Source organism: Lissotriton vulgaris, chromosome 2_1 (genome assembly GCF_964263255.1).
Source record: "Lissotriton vulgaris chromosome 2_1, aLisVul1.2, whole genome shotgun sequence".
NCBI lineage: Eukaryota > Metazoa > Chordata > Amphibia > Caudata > Salamandridae > Lissotriton > Lissotriton vulgaris.
Genome location: NC_141687.1, coordinates 1649397491 through 1649411238, shown reverse-complemented (window position 1 = coordinate 1649411238; position 13748 = coordinate 1649397491). Strand labels below are relative to the sequence as shown.

Here is a 13748-nt window from a genome sequence, read left to right as displayed (position 1 = left end):
AACTTTTGCGTAGCAATACCCCTGCGCGCCGGTAGGCGTCGTCTGCGGCTCCGCGTCCGTCGTCGGCGTCGTGAGCGCCGGGATGACGTCGGAGTACTTAGACGGCGCCCATGCGCGCTGACGTCAGTTCTGACACACAGCTTTTCCGCGCCAGATACACAGAGCCATGATAGAACTAACACTGGTGCCATGAAACTAGGGCCCTGAAAGGGGATGACCTTAACCCTAGATATCGGTTCGCAGAACGGGGAGGATGGGTGGGTCGGTAAGGAATCTATCACTAACTAATGTCTCTCACAGATATATCGTTACACAAGTAGTAACTTGTGCATCTGAAAGAGACACGTTAGTGATAGATTCCTTACCTTAGAATAGATACCCCAACAATACCAACCCCGGTGGTGGGTCTGCGAACCAATATCACACCAGAAAGTCCTGGAGGACGGAACGGCCAAAGAAGCCATCCCTCCGGACTTGACTGTCCAGGCAGTAGTGTCTTGCGAACGTGTGCAGCGAGGCCCACGTAGCTGCCTGGCAAATGTCCTGCAGGGGGACACCTCGGCCCAGGGCAGTTGTTGTCGCCGTGGCCCGAGTGGAGTGAGCCCGCAATCCAGCCGGGGGCTCCTTCCTCGCCATGGAGTAACATGCTTGGATACACAAGATGATCCACCTAGAGATGGTCCTCTTGTGCACAGCCTTACCCTTCTTCGCGCCCACGTAACCAACGAAGAGTTGGTCATCCACCCGGAATTGGCGTGTGCGATCTAGGTAGTAGGAGAGCGCACGTTTTGGATCCAGACGGTGGAGCCTCTCTTCCTAGGGATGCGGAGGCGGAAAGAAAGTGGGCAAGGTAATGGACTGCCCGATGTGGAAGGCCGTGACAACCTTGGGCAGAAAGGAAGGTCGTGTACGTAACACCACCTTGTCAGGATGAACAGACAGAAAAGGTGGAGAAGAAGAAAGCCTGGAGCTCACTCACCCTCCTGGCAGAGGTGATGGCAACCAGAAAGGCGGTCTTCAGAGTAAGGAGATGAAGAGGACAGTTATGAAGTGGCTCAAAGGGAGCACACATCAGATAAGTGAGAACAAGATTCAAGTCCCACTGGGGCATCACGAAGGGAACAGGAGGGAACATGTGCGTGATGCCCTTCAGAAATCTACTCACAATAGGGGACTTGAATAAAGAAGGCTGATCTGGTAGCCTCAAGAAGGCTGATAGAGCAGAAAGGTACCCTTTAAGAGTGCCCAGAGCAGAGCCCTGCTGGGCAAGGGAAAGAAGAAAGAGCAGCACTTCCGAAAGGGGTGCAGAGAGAGGATCAACAGCCTTTGCTGTGCACCATGCCACAAATCTGTTCCACCGGCAGGCGTATACCGACTTTGTGGAGGGACGCCTGGCTGCCAGAATGATATCACAGACTTCAGGAGGCAAGTCAAATGGCCTCAACTGCCGCCGCTCAATCTCCAAGCTTGTAAGTGGAGACTGGACAGGTTCGGGTGCAGGACCGTCCCCTGCTGCTGCGACAGAAGGTCCTCCCGAAGAGGCAGACGAATCGGGGGATCGACTGACATGCTGAGTAGCTCGGGATACCAGAATCTTCGTGCCCAGTCCGAAGCCACAAGGATAACCTGGGCCCAGTCGCGCCTGATCTTCAGCACTCTGGGCAGAAGTGGTATAGGCGGAAAGGCGTACAACAGACCGCAGTTCCACTCGCGACGAAAAGCGTCTCCGAGCGAGTGCCGCCTTGGAAATTCCAACACGCAGAACTGATGACATTGCGCGTTCTCTTCTGTGGCGAATAGATCTAACCAAGGCTCTCCCCACTGCTGAAAGAGACCTTGCGCCACGTCCGAGTTCAGACGCCATTCGTGATCCATCATGCACCGACGGCTGAGTTCGTCCGCCCTGGCATTCAGAGAGCCTGCCAGGTGTTGAACCACCAGGGTCACGCCCTGATGTTCCAGCCATTGCCATAGGCGCAGAGCCTCTTGGCAAAGGGTCCACGACCCCACCCCGCCCTGTTTGTTGCAGTACCACACGGCGGTGGTGTTGTCGGTGAACACTTGCACTACACGTCCCCGGACAGAGGGGAGGAATGCTTTCAGTGCTAGACGAATCGCCCGAAGCTCCAGCAAGTTGATATGGAGCCGGGACTCCGCCGGAGACCAGAGGCCTCTGATCTCCGCCTCTCCCATGTGGCCCCCCCAGCCCTGGAGGGACGCGTCCGTCACAACTACGTGCTCCGGGTGGGGTAGGGAGAGCGATCTGCCACTGACCCAGTCGCGGTCCGTGAGCCACCACTGCAGTTGTCTCGCAGTGCCCTCCGAGATCAGGACATGATCGGACAGGTTGCCCTGATGCTGGGCCCACTGAAACTTCAGGTCCCACTGCAGAGCCCGCATCCGCCACCTGGCGTGATGCACCAGAAGGATGCAGGAGGCCATCAGTCCCAGAAGCCGCAGCGTCAACCTGACCGAGACTCAGGATAACGGCTGGAAGATGGGAACCAGAGCCTGAATATCCCGAACCCGCTGCTCGGGTGGATAAACCCGAAACTGCGCCGAGTCGAGAACCGCTCCGATGAAGAGGAGCTTTTGAGAGGGACACAGGTGCGACTTCGGCACATTGATGGAGAACCCCAGCAGGTGCAGGAGGTCGGCCGTAGTCTGGAGGTGGCTGACGACTGTCTGGGGCGAGCCCGCCTTCAACAACCAGTCGTCGAGGTAGGGGAAGACTGATACCGCCTGCCTGCGCAGATGAGCTGCGACCACCGCCATCACCTTCGTGAACACCCGTTGGGCGCTGGTAAGGCCGAAGGGGAGCACGGTAAACTGAAAGTGCTCTTGGCCTACCGTGAACCGCAGGTAAGGCCGGTGGGCCGGCAGGACGGGGATGTGGAAATAGGCGTCCTGCAGGTCCAACGCTACCATCCAGTCTCCCGGGTCCAGGGCAGCCAGGACCTGAGCCAAAGTGAGCATCTTGAACTTCTCCGTCCGGAGGAAGCCGTTGACGTTCCGCAAGTCCAAGATAGGGCGTAGGCCCCCTTTGCCCTTCTTGGGCACCAGAAAGTAGTGGGAGTAACAACCACACCCTACTTCTGGCCCAGGAACGCGTTCGATGGCCCTCTTGGCCAAGAGGGCCGGGACCTCCTCTTGCAGAAGTTGCAAGTGATCCCCCGACACACGGTGGCATTGTGGTGGCATGGATGGAGGGGATGCCTCGAAGGGGAGGGAGTAGCCCCTTCGGACAATCTGCAGCACCCACCTGTCCGAAGTGACTGTATGCCAGTGGGAAAGGTGATAGCGAACCCTGCCCCCCACAGGCGTCACATGGGCCTGAAAACTCGGAAGGTTTTGAGGCAGGTGCTGCTGAGGGAGGTGTGGACTGGCCTCACCGCGGGCCCCGACCGCCACGGCGGTTCCCACGTCCGCCACCGCGCTGCTGGACATTTTGCGGCGGGTGGCTGGCTGTCCGTGGTGGGGCGCCCCTCCCGTGGCCACGAACGGAGCGAAAGGCACCCGATTGCTGGCGTGGGGCCGTAAGGCCCAAGGACTTGGCCGTAGCCCTGGAGTCCTTGAAACGTTCCAGCGCATGGTCTGCCTTGTCGCCGAAGAGGCGACGGCCATCAAACGGCATGTCCAGGAGGGTGGCCTGGACATCGGCCGAGAAGTTGGCGGACCTCAACCAGGCGTGGCGTCGAACCGCCACCGTCGTTGCCATCGCCCTGCCCAGTGAGTCCGTTGTATCCAGCCCACACCGGATAGAAAAGCGTGCTGCATCTCGGCCGTCCGCAAGGGCTTGGCTGAGTTTAGCCTGGACCTCCTCCGGGCATTTTGGCAGCACCTCCGCAACCGTGTCCCACAGAGTGTGGGTGTAGCGGCCCAAGAGACAGGCGGTGTTCATAGACCGCAGCCCTAGGCTTACAGACGAGAAAACCTTCTTCCCGAACTGTTCATATCTCTTGGATTCCCTGTCGGGCGGGGCCGACGGGAATGCGGTTTGGGAGTTTGAGGCCTGGATGACCAGACTCTCGGGGGTGGGATGGGTGGACAAAAAGCATGGGTTGCCCGGTGCCGGGCGGTAGCGTCTGGCCACGTTCGTGTCCACAGGGGGGCCTGTGGCGGGCTTGGACCAAGTGCCCAGAAGAACGTCACACAAGGCCTCATTGAACGGCAGGAGGGGCTCCGCGGAGCCCGACTGCGGTTTGAGGACCTCTGAGGAGATTAGTCCTCACGGCCGCGACGGGGAGCTGAAGGTTTAAGGCCTTAGCTGCCTTCGTCAACACTACGCTGTAAGCAGAACCCGCCTCCGAAGCCACAGTCGGGGGCGATGTAAATCCAGTGACTGGCGAGGTGTCAATACCACTGGCCTCCCCAAGCTCATATGTCCAGTCCTGCTGTGACTGGCAATCATGTGCCAGAGGGTCCTCGGACCCCTCCCAATTCTCCTCGTCACCTGTGTCCTGGAGACCAGGATTAACAGCCAGGGCCTCCTCGTGGAGATAAAACTCTCCAAAGGCCGACGGAATCGGCGCCCAGCGGCACCCTCCCGACGCCTGAGCAGAACCGCAGGAGACATTGGGGCGGCAACCACATCGGCTGCCGGGGACGACACCTGAAGGGACGGCGCCGGCGAGGTCGTAAGGTCGACCGGCGAGGTCCCGGATCCGGAGCCGGATCCAGCGAGGTCTTGCGGCGCCGAGACCGAAGTCGCCAGCGGCGCCGGGTCCGAAGCACCCGACGTCGTCGGGGCCGAAGCGCCCGACCCGGAAGGACCTCCAGACGGAACCGATCGGCCCGAAGGCGCCACGGGAACCGACTGAGGAGGGAGGGCCCTCATGGCCATGAGGTACCTCTCGACCTCCTCCGGCGTCGCGCCGTGCCCAGGGACCCGAAGGTGTGGGGCAGGCGGCGACGCTTGCGACTCCCGCGGAGCCGCGTGGGCGGTGTCGCCCGAGTCCCTGGCCGCATCGTGCGAGCGTCGGGGCGGGTCGGAGGATCCATGACGTCGCTCCGACCTCTCATGCCTCTTACCTGAGGACTTGGAACCCGACGATCGGTGTCCACTTCCGGAGCGTCGATGACTCAGACCTCGCGACCTGTCCCTCGACCTCCCGTGGGACCGGGACCGGGACCTGGAGCGGCGCGGGGCCGACTGCCTCAGTTCGAGACGCTTGCGGGACCGCTCCCGCCTAGCCTTCGACGTCAGGGCCCGGCAGTCGGAGCAGGATCGATCGTCGTGGTCGAGGCCTAAGCACTTCAGGCACCGGCGATGGGGGTCCGTGACCGACATGAGTCGGCCGCACTTCGAGCAAGGCTTGAACCCGGGCATCCCTGGCACCGATAGTCGAGAAATCGACAAAGAGAGAGAGATCAAAGGGATCAAAAATTTCAGTCAAAAATTGACTGGGGGTAGAGCTTCTTTCGGATCTGCGCTAGCTGACGCGGAAAAAAGAAGAACTGACGTCAGCGCGCATGGACGCCGTCTAAGTACTCCTACGACGTCATCCCGGCGCTCACGACGCCGACGACGGACGCGGAGCCGCAGACGACGCCTACCGGCGCGCAGGGGTATTGCTACACAAAAGTTTTCGGATCCAGTCTGACGCCTGGGGATATTCTAAGGTAAGGAATCTATCACTAACGTGTCTCTTTCAGATAAACAGGTTTAATCCTAACCTATAAGAGGTTGTGCTCCCATTTACTGCCCTAATTGCCCTTTTCCATGCACAGCCGTCTGAAGCTGAACTCTGACAAGACAGAGGTCCTCATCCTCAGCTCCAACCAGTCAGCCTGGGACGACTCGTGGTGGCCAACGGCACTGGGGCAGCCCAGACCACACACGCAACCTGGGAATCCTCCTCGACTCAACGCTCCCAATGACCAAGCAAGTCAACACAGTCTCCTCCTGCTGCTTCAACACCCTCCGCAAGATCTACAGATGGATCCCGACAGATACAAGAAAGACTGTCACCCAGGCCCTCGCCAGCAGCAGACTACTAAGTAAAAAACACCCTCTACACAGGAGCCCCGACCAAGCTCAATCGACTACAATGCATCCAAAACGCCTCGGCACGACTGATCCTCGATGTACCATGACACAGCCAAATCACCCCCCCCGTGGGAAACCTGTACTGGCTCCCCGTCAATAAGGATATCCTTCAAGCCCCTCATCCACGCACACAAGGCACTCCACAAGTAGAGTAGAGGCGCCGCCTCTACGTAGTAGGAAACTAGGAGCTTGACGTCCTGTGTTCTTCTGTACGAGTTGTTTTGCCGACTATTTCTGGATCCTTGGATCGGAGGGCTTTAACTATTTTTGCATAGGATAACCCCAGTCTCCGGATTGAGAACCCGCTTGCTGTCGGCTCTCGTATCCAAAATATCTACAGCTGGATTTTGCCGCTTTTAAGAGTTCTGGCATTTGCACGTTGCCCAGAATAGAGTCGTTGGCTTCCAGCAATCCTGGATGCCTGTTGCCCCCCTCTCCCTTTATTTGTCGTTTTGTTTCTTCACCCTGAAGGTGTAGCCCTGGCTGTGGCCACACGCCGAAACGCGTGTTGGCGTTTTCTGCAAAGGGGAAGCTGGATGATATCTAACCCCAATCTGGAGATATTCCATGATATGAGCGAGATCTGGGATGTCTATAGGCTGGGGTGACTTTAAATACACATTCATGCCCATTAAGCTATGGTTTTCCTTTTCCTGGGCCAAGTAGCTACTAAGGGGCTGAGACTCATATGGAATATGTGCGGTTGGTTGAAGGTCTGAACCCTCTACAGTACAATCTGGAACGGATTACTAATGAAACTGACAGGAGAGGACTCCATGACCATCAGTCTCTCACGTAGGGGTGATCCCTTCCAGATGACGGGAGTTTTTGGGTGGCAGGCTCCACAGGTTAGATTTCATCCAGGTTTTTGTTAAGTGAAAATGCCACTAGGTTTTCAGCTAGGTCACTTTTGCTGAATGTCAGAGCTATACACCAAGTCGTAATCAACTCTGGGGGGGGAGGCGTGCAATTAGTAACAATTCGGTCTTCCCCCAATAATGAATATTCAGCCCCTTACATGTCTGATCCATTTATTGTGAAAAAGAATCATAAGGTTTTCCAACAGGGTCAGTGTTTCTATGGAGCTCATCCGGGATACAATTCCTTGTGTATAAACTTGAGAACTAAGCAGATGATCCTAAATATATGCTGTATCTACACGTGCAAGGTTAAGGGATTGAGATAGGGTGCTAACCATTGCTTTAAGTGCTCTGAGGTCTTTGGTAAGGTCCTTATCTGCCATTTGACATCCATCATAGATCCTTATTCTTGGTTTTATGTAGGATTTAAGATAGTTTTTTTTTGCAATTGTACTGGTATTACTGGGCAGGAAGCACCCCTAGAGACAGGCTGGCTAGAACATCATTTTGTGCGTTCGATCAAAGAGGGGTAAGGCTCTAGAGCATCTGTTAAACTGACATTTTGATTTGCAGTGGGCTTTGACCTTTGAAAAGATTTTTTTATTAAAGTTTTTTATAGTAGTATGCATTTACCCTAAAACTGGTTTCTTCACAGTCAGCCCTTCGATTGCTCTGGACTTAGTCAGTCATGCACCTTTTGCATGATTAGGATTAAAGTTACTTTGCTTCGAGGTCATACTTTGTTGTGGTTAGTCAGGACATAATTCTACTTCCTCTATCAAGTTATGTATTTCCTCTAGGGTACTTCTTTCCTGTTCCTCCACTTTATTCTTAGCGTTTGCTGGGCTTGCTCTGCTGCCTTACGCTTCCCCATTGAGTCTATGCGGTCAGCTTGCTGGATGAATCAAATAAGATTACAATGCTTTTGGTTAACAAATACTGATAGTTACACTATCAGTATTACACCCAAATCTTAAACTGTTATCTGACCCCCTCAGCAGTCTCATGTGGTATTGACAATGAAAGAAGCTAGTATGTCGGAACAGTACCAGGCCCAAAAGGTGGAACTCAAGAGAATGGGTCCGGCCTCCTCCAGCCTCTGACAGGCACAGACGGGCCCGCTCTTGGCCCAGTCTTCGCCTGGGCTTATCTCGGTCTGCAGAAGTCAAGGCTGCGCTTAGTAGAATGACGGCTGGGCGACTCCCCAGTCAGGTGCGGCCAGCAAGAGTAAGCCCTATGACAGCAAGTCCCACCAGGGTGAGGCAGCACCAACCCACTCACCCATGCAGACATCTACCAGCTACAAGCATTAAACATCACTTCACCCCTACATCCTGCTTCTAAAAGCCATGTGTTGAACTATAGCATGAGAAATGGAAAGGGAACCAAAAGACAAGTGCACATTGCAGATACCGGAGAAACATTTATCACATTGTAATTCACAACTTATTGGTCTCAGTTATTTGATTACATAAGACTTCTGTGGGCAGTTGCCTGCACAGGATCCCAAAGAACTCCCAAACGAGTCCTAAGAAGAGGGTATAGATTCCCTAACTGCCAATGATGGCTCATGGTTCTGGAAAGGTGGAACAGAAGACTCACCTCATTTAGGTCCGGCACCTCCAGTCGCGTTTCAGGTGGAGCTTTGATGGCAATGACAGTCTGCTCAGAAAAGTTGCCAATGGAGCGAATATCCTGGTAGGTGACAAAAGCCAGCGTGGATGGAGTCAAGGAACACAAGGAAAAACAAGAAAAAAACAGTTCATGACAAAACAGGATTAATTGCAGTCCAGATGACTGCAAAACTGGGGACTCAGTCTATCAAATGAATTAAGTCACATCCGAACAGGTTGTTTCATTGTTCTGCTGTTAATTCCTGTAACCAAATTGCTGTATTTAGAATAGTTTAGAGGATGCCAACTAGAGGAATGTCCAAGGAGGCAGAAAAAAGCACCAGTCGCATTGGAATCCACATTCCTTTTTAAAACATCATGGACAGAGTAGCTCTAACAAAACCCCTTAAGACTCTAAGGGAGGCAGAGTGGCTATATTTGAAGAAATAAGGAAATTATCTTGGTACCAAATGTAGAAGCAAATGATTAAGTGTTAATGCTGCCAAAGAATGCCTGGGGAGGTTGGATTATGTAGAAATGAAAGACTTTTTAAATATGTTCAACCTGTGCCATTTGAGTTGAGCCTACATCAAGACTAACATCTTAAAAATCTACAGAGGTCTCCCTTGCCCTCCAGTCTTTGATCCAGATGGATGGCTTGGCCTCCTATCCAAAGGCAACAGGGGTCTTGACAATGGGAAATAAGGCAGTGTCACTGAACAGCCACATACAGAGTTGAAGACTGTGGCAGAAGTACATTCAGAGTGACAAGAAAATATATTCATGCAGTGAGACAGCCAATACGATGTGGGTGACCATGTCACCAACAGCAGATAAAAAGCAACAGAACATTTGGCCTAGGAAGATGGGAATGCAAAACCATGCAGAGCAGAAAGTACACCATGTATACTTGTGTTGAAAAGATTTCACAGGGCAAATGTGTGAAAACATAATGGAAAGTGGAATAACTGGGACCAAGGAGGGAAGTTGCAGTGAGCAGTCACCCTTTAGGAGCAGACTGGCATGATTAATGTAAATAGGAGCTCCGCAGTGTTACTACAAGTAGGGTCATGTAGAGTGAATCTTTGTAGGGAAACAGCCACGCAGCTCCACCTGACTGTGCCAGTGTCCCAAGCTCTGCTGCTGCCAGGTTCGCAACCCGCCGTACGTCCCGCTCGCTTTTTCCATTTTTTTATTGTGCACTGTGATGGTCTCCCATATTGTTTAAATTGTACTGTGCTGCTGTTTTGTCCCTGTACAGATTGTGCCCCCCACCTTTTTTGCCTTCTGTTTCCCTGCCTATCACCAGCTGCCCCAGTCGCCCTTGCCATCCACTCGCCTCCCAGCTGCTCCTCCCTCCCACCTCCTCCTATATGGAGGCCGCTGCAAGGCAGTGAGTGTAACTCTTGACCCTACTCCCAGGCAGGTTGCTCCCCACACCACGCAGCTCCACCTGACAGCGCTTGTGTCCCAGACACTGCTGCTAGGTTCGCATGCGCTGTGGGTCCCGCTTGCTTTTTCCATTTTTTATCGTCATGCATATTGTGTAAATTGTACTGTGCTGCTGTTTGTTTTGTCCTCTCAGTTTCTCTTGCCCCTGTACCCATTGTGCCCCCCCCACCTTTTTGCCTTCAGTTTCCCTGCCTTTCCCCAGCCCAGATTCCCACCTCTCCTTATATGGCGGATGCTGCACCTAAGGCAAGTCAGTCTGCGCCCGGACTGTGTCCAGCGCTGGGACCCCTGGCACCTCCGACCGACCGCGCTATGACTCCAGCACCCTTCATACACTCAACACCAGACGATAACACACCTGCTGCCTGACCGCCCCGAAGAGCACCAAGGGACCCTTCTCCTGCTGAAACTGCAGCTTCACCAGCATCCGGTCTGCCAACCCGACCAACAAGGAACCCAACTTCCTGCTCAACACCCGCTCCGTCCGCTAACACGTCGAACTCTGGGACCTAGCGAATGTGCGCCAAAGTTGCACCTAAGCTAAGCCAGTCTGCGCCCATCCGCGCTGAGGAAGCGCCCAGGGACAGACAGGCTGGACCTCGCTTTTCCCTCCATGGTAATTGTGAGTTGTACTCTTATTCTACTCTTCTGGCTCTTAGACCTGTGCCAAGTTCGTGCCATTTTAGCTTATCCCCAGATGATTTGGCTAATATTCACTGTTGTAAGAGGACTATACGTTCTAGGCGCCCTCGCTATCCTAGTCATAAAAATCTGCCCAATCGGAAATCAGCTGCCCACTCTTACCTCTCTAAATGAGGCGGGCCTGCTGTTAAATGCTAGATCTCTGGTGCGAAATAATGTTGCCTTTAATGATTTTGTTTCCCAAAACAAACCACCCTGGGTTTTTATCACCGAAACCTGGGGCTCTGAAACCAATGGCCCAGATCTCGTGGACGCAGTTCCCGAGGGCTATTCCCTGTCCAGACTTGATAGGACAAGGTGTAGGGGTGGTGGGCTGAGAATCTTGTTTAGAGACATCTTTACTGGTTGTACCAAGCCTCTCTCTTTACCATCAGACACCTTTGAGGCAATGTATTTCCCCATTACCTTTTTCCCTTCTGAGTCTCTCTGAAATTCTCTGCTATAGACCCCCAGGCCCTAAAACGACTTTTCCCTACGAAATTCTTACATTCATTGAGCCCTATGTTGACAGGCCCCATTTTACCATTCTGGGTGATTTTAACTTCCATCTAGAGGCCACAGATTCGAAGGACACGCTAGGACATAGACGGTCTAGCTGTCTGTGGACTGCACCAATTGGTCAATGGCCCAACACATCTGGCCTCTCACACACTTGAAGGCATTTTTTTCTAATGATGCCAGACTTGGGACTGGCACCCCTATTCCCCTTTCTTGGTCCGACCATCTGGCAGTTCCCTTTCTTCTTAAAGTAAACTCCAACCCAGGCAATAAACCAAAGACTGATGTTTGGTCCACTAGAAGGAACTATAAAACTATAAATAAGTTCAAGTTCAGGAATTTGTATAGCACACTACTCACCCAGAGGGTCTCAAGGCGCTTGGGGGAGGGGGTGCATTATTTATCGAATAGCCAGGTTTTAAGTTCCTTTCTGAAGGCAATGTGGTTCTGAGTAAGGCGGAGGTGAATGGGGAGAGAATTCCAGGTCTTGGCTGCCAAGTAGGAGAGGGATCTTCCTCCCATGGTGGATCTATGGATGCGCGGAACTGCGGCGAGGGCTTGATTGGAGGATCTTAGTTGGCGGGTGGGTGTGTAGAAGGACAGTCGTGTGTTGAGGCCTTCGGGTACTAGTTTGTAGAGGGCCTTGTGTGCGTGGGTGAGGAGACGGAACGTTATTCTCTTGTTGACGGGAAGCCAGTGGAGGTCTTTCAGGTGACCGGTAATGTGATCTTGGCGAGGGATGTCCAATATGAGTCTGGCTGATGCGTTTTGGATGCGTTGGAGTTTGTTTCTGTAATTTGGCTGAGATTCCGGCGTAGAGGGTGTTCCCATAGTCCAGTCGGCTAGTGACCAGTGCGTGGGTGACAGTCTTTCTTGTCTCGGAGGGGATCCAACAGAAGATTTTTTTTGAGCATACGAAGTACGTTGAAGCAAGAGGAAGAGACGGCGTTGACTTGTCTGGTCATCGAGAGGGAGGAGTCTAGGATGAAGCCTAGGTTACGTGTGTGGTCTGAGGGAATGGGTGCTGTGCCCAGGGCCGATGGCCACCATGAGTCGTCCCAGGCAGAAGGGGATGATCCTAGGATGAGGACTTCCGTTTTGTCTGAGTTAAGTTTTAGGCGGCTGTTTTTCATCCATTCGCCTACTTTCATGCCTTCGTGAAGATTGGTTTTGGCGGTGTTAGGGTCTTTGGTGAGGGAAAGGATCAGCTGGGTGTCGTCAGCGTAAGAGATGATGTTGAGGTTGTGTTGTCGATGGATGCGAGTGGACTCATGTAAATGTTAAAGAGGGTGGGACTGAGTGATGATCTTTGTGGTACTCCGCAGATGACTTCGGTTGCCTCGGATTTGAATGGGGGGGCGGGGGGGGAGAAGTCGGACTCTCTGGGTTCTCCCGGCGAGGAACGAGATGATCCAGTCCAAGGCTTTTCCTTGAATGCCGATGTTGCTGAGGTGTTGTATGAGGGTGTTATGACAGACTGTGTCGAAGGCGGCAGAGAGGTCGAGTAGGATGACAACTGTTTCTCCGTTGTCCAGTAGTGTTCAGATGTCGTCTGTCGCTGCAATGAGGGCGGTTTCGGTGATGTGTTTGGCTCGAAAGCCGGACTGTGAGGTGTCGAGGGAGTTGCTGGATTCGAGGAAGGTGGTGAGCTGGCTATTGACTGCTTTCTCAATGACTGGCAGGGAATGGGAGGAGGGAGATGGGGCGGTAGTTCTTAAGTTCAGAGGGGTCTGCTGTGGGTTTCTTCAGGAGGGCGCTGAGTTCGGCGTGTTTCCAACTTTCTGCGAAGGTAGCGGAGTTGAAGGAGCAGTTGATGGCATCACGGAGATGGGGTGCGATGGAGTCTGCTTTGTTGAAGATGTGGTGGGGACAGGGGTCGGTTGGCGAACCTGAATGGATGGAGTTCATTAGGCGGATGGTGTCTTCAGTGGTGATTGCGTTCCAGGCGCTGAGGTTGTTAGAGGGCGGTTTAGGTTCGGAGGTGGGTGGAGTGGACTCTTCTTTGGAAATGTTCTCAAAGCTATTATGTATGTTGGCGATTTTGTTGTAGGAGGATAGCGAGTCGCAGAGGTCTTGGGAAGGAGTAATGTCGTTTGAGGCTGCGATGGGGTTGGTAAATTCTTTGACGATATTGAATAGTTCCTTGCTGTTATGGGCGTTGTCGTCGAGTCGATCCTTGAATGCTGATTTCTTGGTGGATCGGATCAATTGGTGGTGTTTGCGGGTGGCTGTCTTGAAGGAGGTCAGGTTGTCCGTGGTTGGGTTTTTTCTCCATGTTTTCTCGAGAGTGCGGCATAGTTTCTTGGATTTCTTAAGGTCATCGTTGAACCAGGGGGCCTTTTTGCTACCCTGTTTGGTTTGGTGGTTTTTCAAGGGTGCTAATTCTTCAACAGTGTGAGTGATCCATTGTTTGAGTTTGGTGGCAGCTTGGTTTGGGTCCGAAGAGAGGGCGGGAGGGTTTTGGTTGAGCGATGTGAGGAGTTGGTCGGTGGTGATTTTGTTCCAGTGTCTTCGCGGAATAGGTTGTGTGGGGCTGTTGGTCGAGGTAGTTTTGTAGCTGAAGTGAACACAACT

At 53.3% G+C, this 13748-nt stretch overlaps 1 protein-coding gene across 1 annotated transcript in view; it reads right to left on the bottom strand.

Moving 5' to 3' along the window:
- The window catches only part of E2F2 (E2F transcription factor 2), a 51769-nt gene that overhangs the window by 16365 nt on the left and 21656 nt on the right, over positions 1–13748 (bottom strand). Inside the window, exon 5 of the mRNA XM_086957570.1 lies at positions 8512–8626. Within this exon, the coding sequence (XP_086813696.1) occupies positions 8512–8626 (115 nt within the window). The remainder of the gene's footprint in view (positions 1–8511; positions 8627–13748) is intronic.